Source organism: Drosophila serrata, unplaced genomic scaffold, assembly GCF_035046125.1.
Source record: "Drosophila serrata isolate PLE 108 unplaced genomic scaffold, ASM3504612v1 contig_347, whole genome shotgun sequence".
NCBI lineage: Eukaryota > Metazoa > Arthropoda > Insecta > Diptera > Drosophilidae > Drosophila > Drosophila serrata.
The window spans coordinates 2,361,034-2,379,668 of record NW_028257245.1 but is presented as its reverse complement, the minus strand read 5'-3'; the positions used below and the strand labels follow the sequence as shown (position 1 = coordinate 2,379,668).

General features: G+C 45.9%; 3 protein-coding genes and 1 long non-coding RNA gene across 8 annotated transcripts; 3 read left to right on the top strand and 1 right to left on the bottom strand.

The window, feature by feature from the left end:
• Window positions 1-1,150: 1,150 nt before the first annotated feature.
• NAT1 (N-acetyltransferase 1) lies at window positions 1,151-9,564 on the top strand. 5 transcript variants are annotated; one of them, XM_086838433.1, is made up of 4 exons: window positions 1,151-1,338; window positions 3,372-6,294; window positions 6,696-8,578; window positions 8,643-9,564. In XM_086838433.1, the coding sequence occupies exons 2-4, from the start codon at window positions 5,543-5,545 to the stop codon at window positions 8,819-8,821; spliced, it is 2,814 nt and encodes a 937-aa protein (XP_086694559.1). In that variant the 5' UTR covers window positions 1,151-1,338; window positions 3,372-5,542; the 3' UTR covers window positions 8,822-9,564. The 5 variants fall into 5 exon arrangements, with proteins under 5 accessions (XP_086694559.1, XP_086694560.1, XP_086694561.1 ...); XM_086838434.1 differs by having other exon boundaries at window positions 1,318-1,422; XM_086838435.1 differs by having other exon boundaries at window positions 1,338-1,428.
• LOC147642839 (uncharacterized) lies at window positions 9,122-10,528 on the bottom strand. The gene is made up of 2 exons (XR_015272899.1): window positions 10,214-10,528; window positions 9,122-10,148 (listed from the first exon to the last, which is right to left on the bottom strand). It is a non-coding gene; the product is annotated as an uncharacterized LOC147642839 (long non-coding RNA).
• On the top strand, window positions 9,668-10,484 carry LOC110189734 (uncharacterized). The gene is made up of 2 exons (XM_020959928.2): window positions 9,668-10,205; window positions 10,265-10,484. The coding sequence occupies exon 1, from the start codon at window positions 9,783-9,785 to the stop codon at window positions 10,203-10,205; it is 423 nt and encodes a 140-aa protein (XP_020815587.1). The 5' UTR covers window positions 9,668-9,782; the 3' UTR covers window positions 10,265-10,484.
• A 1,837-nt stretch (window positions 10,529-12,365) lies between the features above and the next one.
• On the top strand, window positions 12,366-18,389 carry sug (sugarbabe). The gene is made up of 2 exons (XM_020959568.2): window positions 12,366-16,906; window positions 17,507-18,389. Exons 1-2 carry the CDS (start codon window positions 16,473-16,475, stop codon window positions 18,261-18,263), a joined length of 1,191 nt encoding a protein of 396 aa, XP_020815227.1. The 5' UTR covers window positions 12,366-16,472; the 3' UTR covers window positions 18,264-18,389.
• The last annotated feature ends 246 nt before the right edge of the window (window positions 18,390-18,635 follow it).

Below are 18,635 nucleotides of genomic sequence, written 5' to 3'. Positions count from 1 at the left end.
TTTATCTTTAAGATATGCCTTAAAATAACAATACGGAAATAAGCCAAAATCTATGATTTCGTATTCGATTTCGTATTTATTTCGTAAAAAATATATTAAAATATATATGTATATATAAATTCTGTTATTATATAAAATAAAATACAAATAAATCAGGTAAAAATCTATTTGGATAAAGATAAATCTATAGATAATATTTATTTTTTAACTATTTTAATTGAAGTTAATTTAGCAAATTTGTATTAAATTCAAAAATGGCGGTAAACTGTTGCTTGACCAACACTGGCTGTAAATCAGTACAATTAATGTGGTCAGTCGCCGGGAAGCCAAAAATCCCAAAACACGCTCCTAATACGGTCACAATGGCTTTATCTGGACACAAACCAGTACGTAAGAATAGTACGTTTATGTTCAGTTTCGACGTTTGATTTGTGCATATCTGAAAAATATATAGAAATATAGGAAAATGGAGAGATTTAACGAATTGAGCTCTTGATTTACCATTCAATGTCTTATATCTATATTTTTATCAATATCTATTCTATTCTATTCTATCAATTTCTAGAAGAAACATTAGAACATTAGAACATAAAAACTTATAAGCTTTAATAATAATTAATAAATTTTATTTTTAATAAATAGTGGCAGAGATATTATTTAATTATTATTATTTTATTTTTTTTTAATTGCAAGCTTAATGGCTTTTCCATTTCTAAAAATGCTACATCTGGCCAATAATTGTCTAAACTGGCAACACTGCCGCACAAGTTCGGTCCGCAAACCAGGCTAGACCTGACAAAAATCTATATTTTCCACTATCGATTTTCTCGATGTTTTTACAAATTTAATACCGATACTATCGATTTGTTAAGACATGCACATATATATATTACTCTAAAAAATTACTATTATAATGCCTTCTTAACAACCGATTAAAACGCCTTTGGTTAGCGATAACAATACCTAGCGTGTTTTATTTTTTGAAAGTGTACATAAGATAAACCCTAACTTAAAATACCTTACGAGGATTAATAATTAGTATTAATTATCATTACCGTTAAATAAAATATATTTCATATGATGTTTACGAATTATCTTAATATTAAAGAGTACAAAACGAAATGAAAGAATTTATAAAATGGCTTTTAAGCCTAGTACTAGTAAACCAAGAATTTCAAAACATGGATAGCGCAAAAAACAAAAATCGATGTTTTGAAAACAATATCCAAATATCGATAGTATCGATAGTGCTGTGATGTATTGCCAGCACTATAGCTCATTTTAATCGATGTTGCAGCATCACTAATTTCGTGGAACGGACTTGCCATACGAAATAAGGTTAGTACAATTTTACAAAAAAAATTTGCCTGGTCGCATTATTATTATCATTGCGAACCGAGTAAAAAGTCACGGCCTACTCAGGTACAAGTGGGTTTCCAAATTATAGCCACAAAATTTTCCACGATGCGAGAGAAAACTGATTAGATTTGTGTATGTGTATCCGTGTGTGTGTAGCTGTGTCTGTGCACGTCCTCGTTTCTTTGACGGGGAAAAAGTCAAGATGTGAAATCAATAAAAGTGCGGAAAACCCGAAGGCTGCATCGTCACTGGAAAAAGTGATGAATATACAGCCGAAAACTGAGGCAAACAAGAACTTAAATCAAATGAATCACTCAGAAAGGCACACAAAGAAAGTTTTGCCAGCATGGGTGTGTGAGTGTAGGTACACATATTCATGCAACAAAATGGCGGCGGCACTTCGGAAAATCTCAAATGCTGTTGACGTTTCGTTAGTTAGTTATCTGTCCCGCTCTCTCTATATTTCTCTCCCCCCGGGGAAGACACCCACCCCTCGCATTGAATTTTCCCTATTTTACAGCCTCACTTTGTGGCGTGTGTCTTGCTCTCCGATCTCTTCCGTATTAAGCACGAGTGTGTGTGCACCAGAAGAGGCCGAGTGCGTTTCCATAGATCGATTGTTTTTAAGCAATATTTCCCCTTGAAACAACCTAAAAAAGACTTGGCGATGTGGGTGTGCCACTTGGCCAGTTAAATATTCAGACGCGGCCCCAGCAAACACTTGTACACGAGCCGAGCGCTCGAATTGAGGTCAAAATCATCCACAACTGGGACGGGACGGCAGCGGGAGTGGGCGGGTGTACTTCCTCGGGTCGGGGTCGACGCCTCGCTGCAACGGGGTGGGTTTTTTCGCATTGGGGTGTTTAGTTTATTTGAGGACTTAGGAACGGAGGGGAGAGGGCATTATTGCAGGAGAATCGAAAATATGTATGTACCCGCGCACACACAGAGACGGGGCTTGGAGACAAAGACAGTGCAGGGTTGTTCCCGCAACACATACATAGGCACAAGCACCTCACACACAGCTGTGAAGAAAGACTACCGACGACGTCTATCCCCAATCAATTTAGGCAGCAAATAAGTACCAGCAGTGAGTCACGCTAATCAGCATATACTAGATATCCCGACTGCTGCTGCTGATGTTTGTTTCCCGGGGTCAAGAGACTTTAATTCGATGGCGCAGAAGAGCGAGAGCGAGAGCCCCAAAGCTGAGGCCATAAACCCCAACACAAAGAAAGGACACTGACACACAGACAGATCCAGCTTCTAGCAATTCGGCCATCCCGCTCGCTCTCCCTGCGTTCTCTCCAGTATCCAGTATGGGAAGAGCGCGCCAAACAAAGAAAGTTGGAACAAAGAAGTGCTGCTGGTTAGCAGGCAAAGCAAGGCACATGAGTCAGTCGAGCGAAAGTAACTAACTACTGAGCTTAGTTGGGCGCAAAAGTTTTCAGTTGGTTAGTTAGCATTGATTAAACCTGTGTGCTGTGATTAATTACAATCTTCTCAGCACTTTGTGTCCAGCCTGGCAATGCCACACACACAAACACGTTTCAGTGGGAATGCGGCAGTGCTTGTTTCAATTGGCGGGAGAGCGGGGAGTAGGATGGGGAATGAGAAATAAACTTGAAGGCGCTCAGCGAGGTTATTTCCATTAAATGCACATTTCCAGTTTGCATTGGCTGTCCCTGTTATTGTTATTGTTGCGTCGCAGCAGTTGAAATTGATTGTAAACAAAAGCAGGCACTCTCTCTCACACACACACACGCACACACATGTAACATCCGATCGAGATGTTTTTAAATTACGTTAGCTTACATGCACTCGCACTAAAACGAGAGCGACGATCAGTTTACGTGTATATTATTGTCACAATTGTATGTGATACAGTTAGTTCCGTCTGGTCCTATATTTTCGCTCGTGTAATCTGTATATTTTAGTCTTTCCTATTTTCTTGACCGCCTTATTAATTCACCACTCTTCCACGCCTCTTGTTTTCCCCCTCCGCCATCCAGGATTCCCATATACGCAAGGCAATACCGATACCCGAGTGTGACGTGACGTAACGAAACGGATAGACCAATCCCAGGTGTTACGCAGGACTCCACGCAACTCCACTCCACTTACTGAGAAGCGGCGGCAGCAGCAGCATCGCAACTCTCCAAAGGATCCAATCATCTAGGCAACCCCTTCCTTGTCTCTGTGTGCGTACGCGTGTGTGTGTTAAAATTTGTGTATCCGTCCGAGGATCTGTTCAGGACAAGTAACGAACATAAGTACCAGATCCCCAAAAATCAGACCCATCCCCAAGGAAACGGGGATAACAGAGGAGACACAAAGAACGGGAGGAGACCCACCCACGTGCAAGCAGGAGCACGCTACCTTTTCGCCCCCGAGTCGATCCAGAAAAGCAATCACCATTCCTCTATCAACGTACGACGCCGCTCCCCTTTTGCACTCTTACGACGACAGTCCGCAACGTTGGGACATCACCAACGGGCACCAGGCAGGCGTCATCATAGATCAGTTCCGGGGCGGTAAAGCGATCACCATTGAGGGAGGCACCAGCACCGGTGATACGGCGAGCATCGGCGGCGGCAGCGATTTACGACTGGTAATAACGGCCAATCCCAGCGAGATCGAGCGCAATTACGAGCAGCCAACCAATCGCGGTGGTGGCGGAGGCGGCGGCGTTATCGGCGTCAGCTGCGGTGGCCAAACCCCACCGACACCCTCGGTCGGCAAAACCCTGCTAAACACCAGTCCCAATCTCTTGCCGATCACCACAGCGACCGATACTTTCAATAACCTCAAGAATCTGGTTAAGATCGACAAGGGCTCCTCGCCCTCGGCATCGAATCAGGGAGGCGGCAGCGGCAACTATCGCAAGGGCTCCAACGGCTCTGGCTTTAAAAGCGGAGGCGGCGGTAACAACGGAACTCCACCGGCCTTGAGCAGCAGCGAGCATCAGGGCGGCAGGAACGGCAGCCGATCATCTGGTGGACCGACCGGACACTTTTCAACTGGCTATAGCAAGAATTCCGCCAAAATTCGCCAACACGACAGTGAGGTGAGCCCAAGACCTCGACGATCTTACCAGGGTGACTCGTCGTCGTCGCGTTACTATCCAAAGAATAGTGACATTTTGGGTCAAGGCATCAACAGCGGCAACACCGACAGCTACAACGGCTCCTCCGGTAGATACCAGCAGGACCAGCAAGGCGGAGCTCATCGTGGTAGTCGCAACAACTATCACTCCAACTCCGATGGCAGCTATAATCGATCAATAAACTCAAACTCCGCTGGGGGTGGTGTTGGTTCTGGAGGACCTGGTTCAGTCGGCAGCTCTGGCGGCAGCAATTATCGCTCCGCCCGCAACTACGAGAACGGCAATGGGAGCAACGGACCGCAGCCACGTTACGGCAGCGGCAACGGGAACGGCAACAGCAGTAATACTAACTCCAATTCCAACTCTTCGTCTGGCTTCAACGGAAACGCAACGAGCTCAGTCAGCAGCGGCAAGACAGCATCTTCGTATGGGGCTTCACGCGGCGGCAATGATGGAGGCGTGAGTGGCGGATATAGCAACAATTACCGCGATAGCTACGAGGACTCGCCATCGCATCAACGCTACAGCACCAACAACGGCCTTGAGCGGAACGGAGGCGGAGGAGGATCAGGAGCGGGATCGGGCGGTGGACCTCGCACTTACGGCAGGTCGGACTACGATCGTGGAGCAGCGCCCAGTCGCACGCCAACTCAGCGCAACGGCAATGCGTCGTCGGCTCAGAACTCGGGCTCCACTTCCAATTCTTCGAACATTTCTCTGAACTCAGCATCAGCAGCAGCAGGAGGAGGATCAGCTTCCCATACCCAGCAGCAGCAGGTACACCATCAACAGCAGCAGCACCAGGAACGATCCCAGACGGGCAAGGCAACCACACCGCCGCCGATAACAGGACGCTGGATACCACCATCGCTGCGTCCGCAGCATGGACTCACACAAAGCGAGAAGAACGACGCCGTTTTCCGGCGCGTGAGGGGTATCCTGAACAAGCTAACGCCCGAGAAGTTCCAAGAGCTGAGCGATGAGCTACTGAAGCTTGACCTCAACTCTATTGTTATTCTGAACGGCGTGATTCTGCTGATTTTCGACAAGGCCTTGGACGAGCCAAAGTACTCGTCTATGTACGCGCAGCTCTGCAAGCGTCTGTCCGAGGAAGCCCCGTCATTCGACAAGGAACCAAACAACTCTTGCACCTTCCTACGCCTTCTGATCGCCGTCTGTCGCGACAAGTTCAACAATCGACTTAAGCGCGACGAGAACGACAACCGACCGCCGCCCGAAAATGAGGCCGACGAGGAGGAGCGCCGCCATTTGGCGAAGCAGCGCATGCTCGGCAACGTCAAGTTTATCGGCGAGCTCAACAAGCTCGACATGCTGTCGAAGACCGTGTTGCATCAGTGCATCATGGAGCTATTGGACAAGAAGAAGAAGCGTACGGCCGGTGCGCAGGAAATGTGCGAGGACATGGAATGCCTGGCTCAACTGCTCAAGACTTGCGGCAAGAATCTGGATTCAGAACAGGGCAAAGAGCTGATGAACCAGTACTTCGAGACGCTTGAACGTCGATCAAAATCTTCTGAATATCCACCAAGGATACGCTTCATGCTGAAGGATGTCATCGAGCTGCGCCAGAATCATTGGGTGCCACGCAAGCTGGGCACAACTGACGGCCCCGTCCCAATAAAGCAAATACGCTCGGACGACGACTCGATCATTCGCACCCCGTTCCCCAATCGCAACCGGGATATGCGTAACAATGATCGCGACTCTGATAGCTGGATGAATCGATTCCATCTGAATATACAGCCCGGCGGCTACAATGACATGTTTAGCGGACTGAGTGTCACAGGAGCTTCTCCGATTGTCTCGCCGTGAGTAATAAGATATATTTTTTTTTGTTTGGAATTAGTATAATCAAGATTTTGGGGTGACACTTACAAGTAGATGGAAGATTGCCTTATGTAAATACGGCATGGTTCCATTTTATGTAGGTTACTAGCAAAAAATATAAGTAAATCATACTCAATTGGGTCAGCCTAAGGTGGGAAGGTAACTAGGTAACCTTGCCGTGTAATGACCCACTTTCATATCATTATTAGGTAAATTTCTCTTATTTACATACGTTTTGTGAGAACCCATGCTTTTGTCGATTTTCTCAGCTTTTAATTTAATTTCTCAGCCCAATTGGCATTGGGATAAGTTTCCATAAAGAAGCCCATAAATAATTGTCATAAGGGATTTCTTATAAATATATTCCTTATTTTTGTCTCAGGTTCGCCACCAGCTCAAATCGAGGAGACCGGGATCGCGATAGTCGCCAGTACAACAATCGCGGCGATCGCAACAACCGAGATCGCGATCAGGGTGGCGGTGGTGGAGCCAACTATGGCAATCGTTACAACAAGCACAACCAGAATGGCGGTGGCAGCGGCGGAGGCGGTTCGGGAGGAGGCTCCTCGAACAACCGCGATCGAGACGATTCGCGCCGGAACAATGATCGCGACAGGGATCGCAACGACGGACAATATGGGGGTAATCAGCTGCTGGGTAGCAAGGAGTTGGCACCGAGGTTCAAGCGCAACTTGATCACCACGAACCAGGATGCGGTGGAGAACTTGCAAATGCGCCCGGCAGCCAACTCCTTGCTCTTCCGAGCAGCCTCCCAGAATCAGAAGTTCCCGGGCACGCTCCCCATCTCGACGCCGCCCAATGGCAGCAGCAGCAATCAAGGCGGCAGCGGTGCTCAGGGCAAAGATCAGGGTCAGCTCTCCAACTCGCACTACCCGATGCTGGGCACGCCCACCTCCCATCTGATGAACCCGACTCGTCCATCGTCGACCCCGTCCGCGGAGTACGCTGACAACCGGACACTGCTTGGAGTACAGCAGGAGAGGGGCCTTAAGTCGACCTCTTCGTCGCCGAACTTTGGCTCGGCATCGGAAAAGTTAGGTGAGCAGACGACCGAAGGCCCGGCGGGCAGAAAGGCCTCACACGATGGCAGGGACCAGAGCAAGAGTGGATCCTTGGAAAGGCCCAGCACCCCGGCCGGAGGCTCAGGCACGGCTAAGCAGCAGCAGAAGAAGGACAAGGGCCCTAGTAAGGAGGAGCTGTCTAAGAAGGCCAGTCAGTACTTCAAAGAGAAGTTCTACTACGAAGAGGAAGACACAGAGGATACAAAGGCCGATGAAGAGGTGAATGTGGCGGAGGACGAGGCAAAACCAGTTGATGGCGAGGCTGCTCCAGCGGATGTGACTGAAGCAGAAGATGATGCCGTCACTCCTTTGGGCACTCCAGATAGATTCGCTGAGCTTGTGGATGGATTCCTAGAGCTGAAGCTGCCCGAGAAGTCGCTGAAGGATGTGTGCATCAACCTGCTGATGGACGTCTTGGACCGTATGAACCATGTCTACTCGGATCGCGTTGTGCGCTTCTTGCAGGCTCTGCGGAAGCAGTCCAACATCAAGCCCAACGTGTTGGTCGAGGTCTTCAAGCAGGTGGTCAACAAAATGAATGAGCGCGAGGCACTGAACCCACGTATCACGACCCTCGTGGCCAGCGTGCTGGCCAAGACTGTATGCGAGCCAGCTCTGCTGAAGCTGAACGATGTGGCCAACTACACGGACAACGGGCAGCACTATCCGCTGTTTCTGCTTGTGCTGCAGCAGCTGTCCAAGAGCATTGGCAAGGATGCACTGGAGGAGAAGTTCCGAGCAAGTAAGGTGGATCTAATGAACAGCCTTCCAGAGACGGACCGTAACAAGGAGCGGCTAGCTGCTATTCTAGAGGACCGTCAGCTGTCCTTCCTCTATCCCCTGCTGAAGGTGCAGGCCGAGATGCTAAAACAGTTGCAGGCCGATCCCAATCCCAACAACTTCTACAAGTGGATCAAGGCCAATGTCGACAACAAGTACTACAAGGACCCGGGCTTCATCCAAGCCCTCATGACCGTGGTGGTCAAGTACGTGACCAAGGAGACGTCGCTGGCCCCCAACCTGGACCCCAAGGAGCATCCGGAGAAGGCGGTAACCCAGAAGGAGCAGCAGTTGCTTGAGACCTACAGCCAGATGCTACAGACCTTCCTGGGCCAGAACGAGCTACAGCTGATGGCTCTGTACGCCCTGCAGACGTTCTGCTATAATGAAAATTTTCCAAAGGGTAAGTGACCTTTAATCTTTAATCTCTGTCAGCCACTAACCTTACTCCTTTCCTTCCTCGCTAGGCATGCTGTGCCGTTGGTTCAAATATCTGTATGAATCTGAAATTATCGAGGAGGAGGCTTTCGTTTTGTGGAAAGAGGAGATTTCCGACAAATATCCGGGCAAGGGATCCGCTCTGTTCCAAGTGAACGCCTGGCTGACCTGGCTGCAGGAAGCAGAGTCCGAGGACGACGAGGATTAGTGGGGATCACCACCTGCCCCGCATAACGACAGCGCTATATGTTTATCACTTCCAATATATTTATTCACAAATCGATAATCTATAATGATTACATGATGAAAAATAAGAATATTTAACAAAGCAAAACTTAAACAAAAGATAATAACGAGCAGGATGAAAGTTTGAAATCGCGACTTGCAAATCTTAGTCAAATTATAGTAGAAGAAAAACAAAAAACAAAAAAAAAGCAATTAATCCAAATTATTTGATATTCAAACGAGTTTAACCAATTAATTACCAATAAATAAAACGCAATAGAGAGACGCAGCAAACGAACTATATTTAATCCCATACAACAACGCATAAACGCAAGCGAAATTAGTAAATTACCATGGACAAATTAGTGAATTTCATCTCGACTTTTTTTTATTGTCTAAATATAACACAACCGGAACTGAATTTCTAATCGAATAATAATGTTTGATTTCTATAGTCTCAGCCTCCTAATTTCCCGATTGTGTATTTAATTAAGTAGGTCAAATATCAAAGCGACAACGTAAATATATATGGAAAAACAAACAAACGAAAACACCAATCGATGCGCGCTGAGGGAGAGCAAAACAACACAAAAATCTGATTGTAATTGTGAACAAAAAATATCGTATATATGTATTTTAACTCAACAAAACGTAAACATACAAAAATCTCGCCCACGTCAAATATAGAGCCTTAAATAAATGCAACCAACACTGCGAACGGCGAAATTCAAGATTTTTATTTTCCCAACTGGGCTGATATGCAATTCATATTTTAGCGCCATTTATCGATAAGATTATCTACCGGCTATTGGGAAGCCCTGGTTTTCGTAGTACTTTCCAACACTGTCTGCCGCTCCAAGTCAAAATCTGCCTTTTCATCGTATTATTTGTTTTGAGTTGTTAAACTTTAGAATATTTCACATAGGCCTGTATACACTGGATCAATGGAGAGTTTAGCTGTTAAGGAATATCCTAAGGCCGCCGGAGATGCTGAAAAGGCGCCGGAACCCGGCTTGTTTACCTCACACTGCTTCCACTTGGACGGGGGGCATGTGCAGTTCACGGGACGAGTTCTCAAAATGCAGGAAAGCACCCTGCTCTTTGTCAACGGCCGGGAGGCGGAGACCTTCGACGAACTGGCCATGGCCATGCCCGACCGCTATGACGCCAAGGGCAAGGCCATATCCGCCTCCATTATGGGCGACCGAAACCAAACCGACTCTTCCATCCTGGCCGAAAAGCTGAGCAAACGCTACCAGCGTCAGTTCTACGTGAGCGTAAACGTCCAGATGGACCGACTGCTGTTACCGCTGTTCGAGAAAGCGCTAGTCACCTACATGCACGACCATCTGGAGCACTTCGTCTGAGTACGTACTTTATATTTACCGCGGAGTCGTATTTATTTCTGGTTCCCGTGCACACACAGGGGCCGCCACCGATGACACGGCGCCGCGTGGGGGTCACTGCCGTTGGATGCGTCTATTTCGGGGGATCGCCGGCGACCCCACGGACGCAGCACCGATCTTGTCTGCGCCCGCCGATCTCCGATCACCGCTCAGACGGCATGCGTCGGCCGAGTGAGCGCGCAGTTGAAACGTATCGCAGAACAACCAATTTTTGTACAATAAATTTATTGCCCTAAGTAAGTTTACAGACTGCTGGACTACTACCCGTATCAATTCTGTGTGTCGCGACTCGCGATAGTGCCCACCGTGTAAGGCGGAGGAGGTCAGCCGCTGGGGGAGTGATCGCATGCTGGCCGCATGCTGACCAACGAATCCATCTCGTTCGTGAAGGTCAGTTAATAGGCTGCACCGACGGCTCGCTGGGTGATTTTTCCACGGAATTGTTTTGCTTTTGTTTATGTGACGAGGATTGGCAGATCACGTTTAACGAAAAGGTGTTTTGAAAGTGAATTGTGTTTATTTTCTTATTTTTGTGTTGAGGAATCTGAAGATTAAAAAGAGGTAGTAATGTTATTTTAGTAGTTGCAATGAAAAAAGACTAAAGATGGCCATCCGGTGTTTGATCACAGCAAATTGTAGTTACAAATTTTCGAATCTTATTTAATCCAATTAAATTACATTTCAATTTAGAGTCGATCGTGAGGAAAACGATGCCTTAGAGCCTAGAGTTTATTTTTTGGTTGTAATCAAGAAATCGCTTATTTTGAGAGACTTATGATTTGGCTTACGTGTTGTTTGGCAGGTTTGCACGATATACATACATATGTATAATTAAACAAGAAAGGAAGCTAACTTCAGCACGCCGAAGTTTATATACAATTGCAGATAGAACTTCAATGACTAGGAATCTATACAATATAAATTATATATATTTTTGTTAAAAAAAACAATGAAATAATACCTGCTTCCATTTCATTCCCCTATTCATATTATATTTAAAGTTTTACTTTACAGATTTGTATTATTCCTCTATATCTAACGATCGTTTGTATGGCATCTATATGATATAATGGTCCGATTTTCATAAAATTTGATGAAAATATGTTGAAAACTGAAAAAGTTTTAATTCTTAATTGTATAAATTTTTCGATCGCTCCTATGGGAGCTTTATGATATAGTAGTCCGATTTTCATACAATTTTACACAAAATTGTAAAATAATATAATATGCCTATACCTTAAATTTTATCAAATTCGGTTGAGAACTGTGAGAGTAAGATAGAAGACTACTAAAAAGTATTATTCAGCTTTAAAACTGAGACTAGTTTGCGTAGAAACGGACTTACGGACATGGCTAGCTCGACTCGGCTGTTAATGCTGATCAAGAATATATGTACTTTATATGGTCGGAGTTGCCTCCTTCACTGACTGAAATTATAAAAATTAATGTATAGTTAAGCCTTAACGTTATCAACGATCGATATTATCATCAAATTAAAAACAACCCAATTATATTTAGGTGCTTTATTATTTAATTAAGGTAATTTATTTACAATTTTCTAACTCGTAACATGTTACTAAGTAATTACCAAAGTCTTTAATCTGTTCTTACCATGATTGGCATTAATTTGGGTTATGGAACTCATGTACCAAATTATCGAAAACCTTTGCAAGAAGAAGGGTGACTAGTGAGTTTATATTGTTAATTATTGCCTAGCCGAATTAAATCTAAAAATTGTGATAGATTATTGTGGCTTTTCGGAACTGTAGTCGGAAGTTTGCAAACCTAAACTTCATGTATATATATTTGTTTATGGGGAAGACAACAAATTTGCCACCCTTGAGCAATAACTACGAACGCACGAATAGGTCGATTATATGCTGTATTTTATTTTCGTTTTCTCTCTGGTCGGAGCTGCAACTACCGATCGAATGCTTAGTTTTTAACATATATATCAAAACGCTTACAATGTAGCTTAGCATAAAGATAAGGCGACAGAAGAAGAAGAGATAGATAAATAGATGACGAAAGAGAAAAGCTAAGAGCGCAGCAGGTGCAGCCATACACCCATGCGCGCACAATTAGGCGCTAGCGGTCTGCTCCGAACAATATTCTTGATCAGTATTATAATCAGTGTCAATCTATACATGTTTGCTAGAATAACAAAAACAATTTTTTTAAAATGTTAATCATATTATAACTCGCACAGAAAAGGTTCCCGAATTTAAACAACTGATTTTTTTCCTTAGTCATACTATTAAAAACAAAACTGATCAAAAACTTATAATTTAATATCGATTATAATTTATTGATTTTCAATTCAACTCCTAATCCCCATTATAAAGTGCAATCGAACCTTGAACACATACATATATATTTTTTTGTAATTATATATGATGGGTCAAAACAGCTTTAAATCCATTGCTTTAAGGTATAATAAATTTAGAATTACCTTATTAAAAGTATTCTTATGTTTATGTAAAAAAGAAACATAGTATCACAAATTGTGAATCCCAAAAGAAAATGTTGAGTCACTTCCTGCGTGACTACCACAAAATCCAATGATTGTGATATCCATTTTCTGGTTCACTTTCAATCAGCATTTCTTTACTGATATCGAGCATAAATATTTTGAATCAAAATAACTTTGTATAACTCGAAATACCTACGATCTCGTATATCTATTGGCATTCTCAACTTCGCCGATTAGCCCAAAGTCTGCATTACCCCCGCCAAAAATGCCTTATATCAAGAATGTCATATATTACGGAAAAATGCCCCCAGCAGCTTGAAACTTCAATACACTTACGTGCGTTTGAGAATTTTTCCGCTAAAAGCAACCAAAAAGAACAAGACAATTCCACAAATTGGGAAACGAAACAAAAAAAAAAAATAAAAATAAAAACAAACAAATTGTGCTGTGCCTCTCATAATGCCCAGTCTAGACGAGATATTGTCAGAGGCGTATCAGCAGGCCAGCAGTGGTAACTGAAGCAATAGGAGCGATATGCTCCTAAATAGCAACAGCCATTGAACGGGTGTATAAATAGAGCCCCTGCCGGAAGGTCTGGGCTCCGGGGTCTGTTGTGTGGGCTCCCACGAATGTCTGGAATGCTTTTTTTTGTTTTCCTTTTTGGCCATATCAGACTCTGTCTGGCGATAAGCGGCGTATAAATAATAGTTCCGAGTTGCCCGAAAATCGAGGCAGCCCTCTGTAATAAACCACCAATGGATGGTGGAGATGATGGCAGGGCAGCTCCATGCAGCAGATGCATGCCCGGTGCGACCGTGTCCGTCGAGTGTCCGTGTTCCAGGGAGTGATGACTGGTGGGCTTGGGTCTGAGCATGATGGACTTTGGATGTCTGTCGCTTGGCGGCAACAAAGCAATTAGCCTTCCGCGGCGATCATAGTCAATCACTCAGCTCCCGTATCAGCTCCCAGTGGGTTCCACCGCGACCCGATAACACTGGCTGGACTTGTACTGGACCCTTCTCCGTTGCTCCATCGCAGCATCGCAGCATCGCTGCATCTTCGCATTGCGGTGATAAATAAAGAAAAACAACCCGAAGCGAACGCACGCCCACGGAGTGGTTGAGAGATCCCATGCCAAAGGCAATCCGCTCCATCAGGGCTTATCACCATCGGCCACCACCAGACCAGGCCACCTTTGCCAGCCATCCAGACCCCGCCGGTTATCGGTCGAGTGTTGTTAATTTGATAGAAATATTGAAACATCATCCCGCCCGGCTGCCGGCAATCCGGATCGATCTGGATCCCTCGAATGTCTGTCGCCCAGTTGGGTGCTTTGGATTTGTTTTTATTTACGCCGAGATTCGGACCACGGAAAATTAATAAGTGCACACGCTTCTCCTCCTCTGATCCCCAACAGAAATATTCGCGAATGTGTGTTCGCGGTTCCTCTTACTATAAAAGCCTTATCAGTCCGGACTCTGGAGAGCTTCGCTGTCGCTGGACCCTGGGAATGTCCGAGGGGGGAAGAACACGGAGTCAGGTCGACGGATCTGAGGGGGATCTCGGGTGGCTGGGAGAGAGACAATCCAGCCTTATCGATGCGCACGCTCGCGCGCCATACAAAGTTCATACTGGCGGTGCCAGAAAATCCGGATTTTTTCCTGCCGTTCATTTTTGGACGATTTAACGAGCGACAAGCGCTTGCCAAACATAAAAATTAGGTTAGGCCGGGGTCCTTCATCATCGCCATCGGCATCGGTTGTCTTCATCTGCGTCCAAGGCCACGCTCTGGAAGATTCCGCTGAACTGACCTCGCCACGCGCGACTGTACTTCGATCCACTCGCTTATTATGATGATGGCGCGTTCTGTGGTCTGATTCCCTATCTATTTATAAATCATGATTCCAAATCTGTTCCGTTACTCTGAGGGGGAATATGAGGGAATTGGGACTGGGACTGGGGCTTGAGTACTCAGTTCTGATCACTGGTAATGGCAATGAGTCCACCTGTTACAAAGCTGATAGAGGGCAAGGGCTTATCAATGTCCCTGATGTCATGTTGTCTTTACGTAAGCCCCCGCCAGACCCCACTCGGTGGCCCGTGCAGGGTGGCCGGATTACGTACGATCCGGGGGTGGGCTACACACGAAGGTTGCTCCCTCCGCCAGTGTGTGAATCACGGGCCCAGACAGCGCCGCCTGATAGCGCTGATAGCCACTGCCGTGGTCGATAGCGGCAGCACCACCAGCACCCAGCAGAGCTGGCGGAGCACAGAACTCCCGCTTCCCGTCGCCGTGCCATTCACGTCATGGCGCAGAAACTTTCGTCGTCTGTTGACTGGAGATAACCATGTTATCTCAGAGCTCCAGACGCAGGAGCAGCGCCCACACAGTGAGGTGAAAACTGTGGCCAAACCCAAGAATGAAATTCTCCTACTAGGAATTGTATAAATATATAATCTATATGATATATGGATATGTACAAACGTATGTTTAGATATACCCAAAAACGCATTTCTGTGTGTTGACATACCTTAATGGACTTCTGGAGGAACCTGAAGGTGGTTATAATGCTGAATTTCGAGTATAATGTTCAAAATCGTTATTCAGATTTTGTATGAAAAATCAAAATCCATTTAAATCTCATAAATTTAAATGTTTGTATGTTTTAGTGATCCTTAATTTAATCTTTGGGTATTCCTAATTTATTCTTTCCAACCCTATAAATCATATATGTACATACATATGTTATGTTTGTTTTTTTATCAACCGAGTCGATCCGGCCTAATACTTATTTTTTCAACATTTTACAAAAAGGTTATATCAATAAAATGATCAATAGTTCAGAAATGTATTGTTTTAAAGAATTTACTTATTTCCTTGAATTTTTCTGAATCATAATTATTATTAACTAAAAGTACCGATGACCATTGATAATGCGGCTTTGTGATCTTGCTGAGGGTTGCTTGTTTATTCTAGATTCTAGAATCTATAGACACTAAGACCGCAGAGTGACTTTTCTATATTTTTTCTGGACTTCACCCTCACTTCCGAGAGCACACAATGTTGTCGCCTCGAGAATACCCATTGCCTTTTTCGGAGTGCACAGCTGGTGGCGAAGTTGACGTACCTGGGCCAGAGTCAGGGCAAGGGCATGGGGACTTAGGGGCGGCGAGCAGACGGGCGGTCGGCTTCGGAGGTGGGGCTGTGCTGGCGGGGAATTCGCTTTGCGGTACGAAGTGCAAGTCAGGCAGACGGCACTGCGGCGATAACGCTTGCCCCCCAAAGAGCGATCATCGGGCGCACACATGCAGGATTGGCTGGCTGGCTTGCTGGTTTTCCACTTGTGCGTTGATAAGCGCACCCAGACCGTCACCCGGCTCCTCCTGCCCCCGACCCTCCCACACCCAGCACGGAGTTACACTCACGTAGTGTGTGCTTTTGCCCCAGATCCACATTTGCCCCAGTCTGGATTTTTTCCACCGCGTCCGCTCGCACGCACCTGCTCCGCTCTGCTCTGCTCTCCTTGGTTCGGCTTGGCTCTCCAGTGTTTTGGTTCCGACAGCCAGCGCCGTGCTCCCCTGGCCCGTCTGCAGCCTTCGGGGCTGATAAGAGGCTACTACCATGTCCGTCTGGCTGCCCTTATCAGCGACCGGGTTTCGCATATTACCCGAGCGCCAGCAGGCGGGCGGCTCATTCGATCGCAAAGCGCCTTAGCGAGAGCACCAGTCTCTTCTTCTGAAAACCTGCTCCCATCATGGATATCGTACTACAAAAGTCAATCTTCAACAGCGGCCCCGCCAAAGGCCCGATATACGAGTCGCCAGCTGGCTACTACACGCCGTACAACACTCCGCCGTACATAGCTCCGTACTCACCGGACCCGGGTACTTGGTTGGCGGATCACCAGCCACAGCACCAGCAGATGCAGCACATCAGGTTCCCTACACCGCCCATTACGCCGCCGCGTCCAGTCACCGGATACGGTTCCGGCCAAGCCCACCTTTCGCCCGCCGACCACCGTCACCACCATTATCGTACCGAGTCCGTCATCATGAAGGCCCAAGGCCAGCAGGACGAGAGGTGCCCCAGCAGCCCCGTGGAGTTCCACGACGACAGCAAGTCCTGCAGCAGCAGCAGCGAGTGTGGCACAAACCACGATTTTGTGTGCAATTGGATTGACTGCGATAGGTAAGAATCGGAGTCTTTATGGGGATTATTCAGTACTATAGTAGGATATCTGGGATAGGAGTAGGATATTTGGGATATCGCTGCAAAATATTATTATTTATTTTAAAAGCTTAGAAATGTTCAATCAATATATGTACATACATACATACGTAATTCAAAAAATAACTTGTTGATATGTAATATTAACTTTTTACAAGAGCGTAATGAAATTAAATTCAATTAATGACTAAGAATTAAATCTTCCAGGAACTTACCAGTATATTTTCCATTTAAAGCCTGTCTTTATTAATCTTTAAAAAGAGATAATTCCGATCAGTTCTTTCATATATTTACGTAGTATTCAGTTACCAGGCAGTTGACCATTAAAACTGATTACCAGATTCAACAGAAAAATCCAGCAGCCGCCGTCTGGAAATAGTTGAACTTGTGGACTGAACTTTGTGATAAAGCATTTGTGTGGATTCATACCGATCATAATCAAAGTAATAAGGCCAAAAATTGATTTTATACGCAAGATAAACAGTAATTAGATAAAAACATTTAAAAATACAATTTTTTTACAACTGTACTTACGCCCGTATCTCTTCCTGATCTTTACAGAGTTTTTGACACACTGGAGGCCCTTGCCCAGCACGTCACTCAGCGGCACGCCATTGCTTCCATTAACGACGGACTCTACTACTGCCGCTGGCGAGGATGCCAGCGCAGCGAGCGGGGATTCAATGCCCGCTACAAGATGCTTGTCCACACCCGCACCCACACCAAAGAGAAGCCGCACCGCTGCCACTTGTGCGAGAAGTCCTTCTCGCGGGCGGAAAACCTCAAGATCCATATCCGGTCGCACTCCGGCGAGAAGCCCTACAAGTGCAGCTTCGAGGGCTGCCAGAAGGCGTACTCCAACTCCTCGGATCGCTTTAAGCACACACGCACCCACTCCACGGAGAAGCCGTACATGTGCAAGGTGGCTGGATGCCAGAAGCGCTACACGGATCCCTCGTCGTTGCGGAAGCACGTGAAGACCTTTAAGCACAGCATCCACCTGATCGCCAGCCAGCCCCTCACGCTGCCCACGCATGCCGTTCCCCGCCTCCTAGAAGCAAGCAGCGACTCAGCCTTCATATGCCTGCCCGCCGCCGCCGGCAGCGTGGAGTCCACATGCTCCTCTACCTCAGCCCGCTACTACGACGACTCCAATAACGAGCCTAGCGACTACTCGCTGAAGCCAAAGCCGGATGCGGAGTACTCGTCTAGCTACTGGCTGAGCGAACGGCAGCACAGTTACCTCCAGAGCGAGGACGACTTCTACGTAAAGATGGACGTGGAGTCCCCGCTAGATCTGCGCATGCACAGAATTTGAATTGACAACCAATGATGCCTCTTGTCTCTCTCTTCCCCGTCTCTAGTCATTATATGCTGTCCCCCAGCTCTTGTCACTACTCCTAGATTACTATTTAACCTGATTAAAGACTGTTGTATTTAAAAAGAGATTTGGGTTTAACATTGGGAATTAATGTTCATGGAAAGGAAAAGGTCTAATGGATTATGGGAATAAGTAAGAACTTAAAATTTGTAACGCTTCGGTTATCAAGTCTATTGATTTATGTCTAGAGAGATAGGAATTTTCAAAGCAAACGTTTTAGAATACGCAACCTTCGTAAAAATAATGTTGTTCATTATCTCCATGGTTCTACGGAGAGATGCCTCCTAAAGTAAGTCATTCTTATGTAGC

What these genes read in the sequence shown, in the direction of transcription:
- NAT1 (XM_086838433.1), top strand. Translation starts at nt 5,543, where the DNA reads ATGTACGCGCAGCTCTGCAAGCGTCTGTCCGAGGAAGCCCCGTCATTC. An exon ending in GCTTCTCCGATTGTCTCGCC is followed by an intron (nt 6,295 to 6,695) that starts GTGAGTAATAAG and finishes TTTTTGTCTCAG; the next exon opens with GTTCGCCACCAGCTCAAATC. An exon ending in TAATGAAAATTTTCCAAAGG is followed by an intron (nt 8,579 to 8,642) that starts GTAAGTGACCTT and finishes CTTCCTCGCTAG; the next exon opens with GCATGCTGTGCCGTTGGTTC.
- LOC110189734 (XM_020959928.2), top strand. Translation starts at nt 9,783, where the DNA reads ATGGAGAGTTTAGCTGTTAAGGAATATCCTAAGGCCGCCGGAGATGCT.
- sug (XM_020959568.2), top strand. Translation starts at nt 16,473, where the DNA reads ATGGATATCGTACTACAAAAGTCAATCTTCAACAGCGGCCCCGCCAAA. An exon ending in AATTGGATTGACTGCGATAG is followed by an intron (nt 16,907 to 17,506) that starts GTAAGAATCGGA and finishes TGATCTTTACAG; the next exon opens with AGTTTTTGACACACTGGAGG.